Source organism: Myotis davidii, unplaced genomic scaffold, assembly GCF_000327345.1.
Source record: "Myotis davidii unplaced genomic scaffold, ASM32734v1 scaffold946, whole genome shotgun sequence".
Taxonomy (NCBI): Eukaryota; Metazoa; Chordata; class Mammalia; order Chiroptera; family Vespertilionidae; genus Myotis; species Myotis davidii.
In genome coordinates, this window is record NW_006297395.1 from 883,551 (window position 1) to 888,264 (window position 4,714).

Sequence of the window (4,714 nt, forward strand, 5' to 3'; positions counted from 1 at the left end):
TACTGACTAGTGACCCAGTGCACGGATTTGTGCACGTTGAAAGGAAATTAATTAGAAGATGGCCAGTGGGATGGAACTGGGCAAGATGAGCCAGACATGCCCTGGAGCCAATCTCCCATGGTCCCTCCCCGGCGGAGTAAGCGGCTCCCTCCAGCAGGTGGGGTCCCTTGGTCTGGCCTATGGGGATCAGGCCGAAACTGGCTCTCGAACATCGCCAGAGGGGTTCCAGAGTGCAAGAGGGCACTCTGCAAAGTTGCTGTCATACTGTGTGTGGAACGCAAATGCAAGTGTGCAGTAAACCAGATTCAGGCTGACAGTGCCCCACCAGCAGCATAACCCATGGCCGGAGGTAGACTTGTGTGGCCCTGCGAGGAATCAGGCTCTCTCCTCTCTGGTTTTGGGGTGCATCACCTGAGAACCTTTGCTGCCGAGTTACTGCAGCTCGGCAGTTCCTGCATTGAGCATCTGCCCTCTGGTGGTCAGTGTGCATCATAGCAATCGGTCAGACAGGCAAAGGGACACTTTTATATATATAGATTAGCTTCCCTTGCAGAAGTGAAGGGAATAGAGATGAAAATATTCAGGATCTTATTTTATTTCATTTGCTTTTTAGTACCAAAAGGAGGCAAGCCTTCTAAGAGGTAGATGCTTCCCTGTAGAGATCACAAGCTAAGAAAGATATGAGAGTGTTCTGTGATATATAGGAAAGGAAGGCGTTATGGTATTTCTGAATCTCTGGAGTAAGAGCAAACATAGATATAAATTAACAGACATGTTGACTTACGAAAAACCTAGGTTTCTGTGATAGTAAGTGAATGCCTTTTGTTGCTTTGACAATTCTGTTTTCCTCTGTTTTATTCAGTAATTTTGAGAATAATTTACCAAACTTGAACAGGCTTTGTTTAACAAAAATATTTGACAGGTATAAACTCCTTTTTGTAAAATTCTCCTTACAGAGAATTAGAAGAGTAGGTAACCCCTTGAAAATTATTTTACTTAGCCATTTGCAATCCCAGAGAAAGATTGCTTCTATTTAAGACTAGGAGAAATAGTCTGACCTGAATCTAGTCTAATTTTTGGGTTTTAGAATAAAATTACCAAATATATGTGTGGAGTTGCAGACTTCATGTAATAAATCCCTAGCTTCATAATATTTATAAGCTTCCCACTTTTTTTCTTTTTGGTATTAGGGATGGATTGATAACTTTAATGGACCAAGTGGTCTCTTTATTGCGGTAAGTTCATCTTTTGATTTATTTAATATTCTATATTTTCTTTTGTTTTCTGTATACCTTTATATACATATATGCACTCTGATTTATGTATCTTAAGGTGTTGTTTTTAATTTTAACAAAGGCAGGGAAAGGAATTCTTCGAACAATGCGTGCCTCCAACAATGCCCTTGCAGATCTTGTTCCTGTAGATGTAGTTGTCAACACGAGTCTTGCAGCAGCCTGGTATTCCGGAGTTAATAGGTATATGAGGTGACAATGTTGCTTGTTAAATATATCGTAACTGAGAAGGGAAAACAGAGCTATTGACTAATATTAATCCCTCAATCCTGACATTCCCATATCAATATATAGGGTGTCCCCAAAAATGTATACATTGAATAATTAGGAAGGCAGTTTCATTAAAATACATTTCATTTTCAAAATTAAGCTATCTGCTGTTAAAGTATGTATATATTTTTTTGGGACACCCTGCATATCAATTCCAGTTGGCTTATTACAGGCAATAATAGCAAGTGGTCCTGTCAGCAGTAATTATGAGTTAACATGAACTCTCATGTACTAACTATAGGATAGGCAAGTTAATTAGGTAGTAACAATGAACCCACCTCCAACCGATGATTTTTTTTTAATCCAAACTAAAGTGTGGTATGAACTTGGCATAAAGAGCTGAAAATTCAGAGAGAATTGTTTATATAAATCAAACATGTCACACTGGAGCAGCTTTAATCAACTCATGGAGCCTCCTTTTAAAATGTAGCATTACAGGTAACACCTAAACTTAGAGCTATTCATTAACTTTCGTTTTCTAATGAATAAACTGCCGTTATTTTTGAAGTCAGTATTTTTTGTGTTTTAAAAAAGGAATATTATTATATAAATATATGGTTTCTGGTAAAAGGGAATCAGTCCATGATATTTTCAAATAGAGCCTCTGAAAATGGGAAGGAGATAGGAAGATCTGAGATTATTTGTTGTTTTTCTTACATTTATTTTGTTAATCCTCACCAGATTTTCCATTGATTTTTAGGGCGAGGGAAATTTTTCCATTGATGTTTTAGAGAGAGTGGAAGGGAGAGAGAAAAACGTCCATCGATTGGTTGCCTCCTGCACAAACCCCAACCAAGGCCACAACCTGCAACTGAGGTACATGCTCTTGACCAGAATTGAACCCGGGACCCTTTGGTCCGCAGGCCAACACTTTAATCCACTGAGCCAAACCGGCTAGAGCGTTTTCCTTACATTTAAAAACACACTTCTACTCATACAAGGAAGAAAAATACAAAAAGAAAAAAAGTATTTTTAAAGTAAAAATATTGGTAGGGGAGGGGAAAAGTCATAAATCTTTTAAGGATAATGTAAAAAATGTAACAAAGGTACCATCCTTATTTTTCCTACTTGAAATCATGTAAGATTTAGATTGGACAAGTTTGGCCTCTTTCTATCTTTCATTGATTTGATCTTTGTTTTTGCAGACCAAGGAACATCATGGTGTATAATTGCACAACAGGCAGCACTAATCCTTTCCACTGGGGTGAAGTTGGTATGATTTTACTTGTGTTTTTGAATGTTAGAATAAATCTTAAAGAACTTAAAATATTCTCTGAGTTTTAATGTCAGAATAACCCATGAGACATTAAGGCCATTGAGTTCCAAATTTAGTCTTATTTTAATTGCTATCTTAAGAATATCTACCAATACTACCTTGTTCTTAATATGTTTTCCAAATTTAAAAATATCCTGCTGTATAATCCCACCTTGCCCCACCCTTATCTGACCCTTACTGTTTTTCTGTTGCCATTTGCAGCAACCCTTGTAGGTACCTGTGGCATGGAAACAGCTTTTTTCTGTCATGAGCACTCTCGGTGCTGATGTTGCCTGTCCGTAGGCAATAAATGGCAGTAAATAGCACTTCCAACTACAACAGTTGGTATATCTCAGGAACTAGCTAGTGGCCCAAAGAGTAATAAATGGAGTTAGCAAGTAGGATGGGTACATTTTGCCAAAATAATTTCCATTAATTAATCTATTTAAACTTACAAATTTATAGCCGGTAGTATGTATGCTAGTATAACTTTAAAGCCTACTGAAATTGAATCATTTTTAAATTGTTTATGTTTTAAAATTTAAAGTAAAATATATTTATTGCATTGATTTAGTGATAGGTCTTATTTTACCTTTAATTGAAAAATCTTTGTTATCCTTGTAAATCAATTTTGATTTTAAAGCAAATCTTTTATGTCCTTTATCCTAAGGTTTTTCTGGGGCATTTTTATTTCAACGTAAAGATTGGCCATTAGAGCACAAAGGGGAAAAAAAAATATCTAGGGAGATTTTAATTTTATGATAATTATTTAAATAAAGTTCTTTTAATAATTTTAAAACACTTTAAATACGAGGTGTTGTTTTGTAATCTCATCATGTTCCAAAATTCCTTAAAAATTAAGTTGAACACTATTTTTTTAGTGAATATCTCAATATACATTTTCATTGAAATATTAACATAGATGATTATAGATTTGATTGTGTTGACATTGCATAGACTAAAATTATGGCAGAAGTTAATTTGGGTTGTTTTAAGGTGCTGATGTATGTTAATTTGAGCAACTTAATTATTCATAAGCAAAGGATGATGATTTTTCTTTTTTAAGTAAGTTCTATAATAAGAATCTGAAAAGAGGAACAGAAAGAAAGAAGCTATTGTGAGAGGTGAAATAGAGAAAGTGACATTGTAAACGGACATTCGTAAAATATTAAAAGCATTTTTAAGAGTAAATTTTAGCAAAAATTCATCTAAATAAAATTCATAAACAGTGGCAGTTCTAAAACCAATTGAGTTCAGCAGTCTAATACTCATATTCTCTTAGCTACTTTAGAGAGTAGAAAAGTTTGTCTTTTAAATGAGTGAACTCTGACATCTTTGGTAAAATATTTTGCTTTGTAAAATACATGATTTTTTTTCAAAACTTCATTACATGGTTATTATCAAAGCTGTTACACAACTTTTCTTCCTCAGAATACCATGTAATTTCCACTTTCAAGAGGAATCCTCTCGAACAGGCCTTCAGACGGCCCAATGTAAATCTAACCTCCAATCACCTTTTATATCATTACTGGATTGCTGTAAGCCATAAGGCCCCAGCATTCCTGTATGATATCTACCTCAGGATGACTGGAAGAAGCCCAAGGTAATGGTGACTAGCTCTGTCTTATCTGTTCCTCTGACTGTTAAACAACCCTTGCTTACACTAAAATGCCTATTAACTCTGTATTTGTTTATGCTTATAAGGCTTAATGGCCTTTTATGAGTGAGAAGACTTGAACTTAAGATTTTGTCAGAAAAGCAAAGGTAGTGTTGTAATTCACTGTAGTTTATTCTGAAGTTTCAATGATAAGTTATCATGTGCTAAATTCTAGGTTTAACTTTAGGTATTTTTTTCTGAATAACAAATAACATTCAAAATGCTTTGATGCTTATTTTC

At 35.2% G+C, this 4,714-nt stretch overlaps 1 protein-coding gene across 1 annotated transcript in view; it reads left to right on the forward strand.

The window, feature by feature from the left end:
* The window catches only part of FAR1 (fatty acyl-CoA reductase 1), a 68,959-nt gene that overhangs the window by 44,043 nt on the left and 20,202 nt on the right, over positions 1–4,714 (forward strand). The window contains exons 8-11 of the mRNA XM_006773189.2: positions 1,191–1,235; positions 1,357–1,475; positions 2,708–2,775; positions 4,249–4,420. Of these exons, the coding sequence (XP_006773252.1) occupies positions 1,191–1,235; positions 1,357–1,475; positions 2,708–2,775; positions 4,249–4,420 (404 nt within the window). The remainder of the gene's footprint in view (positions 1–1,190; positions 1,236–1,356; positions 1,476–2,707; positions 2,776–4,248; positions 4,421–4,714) is intronic.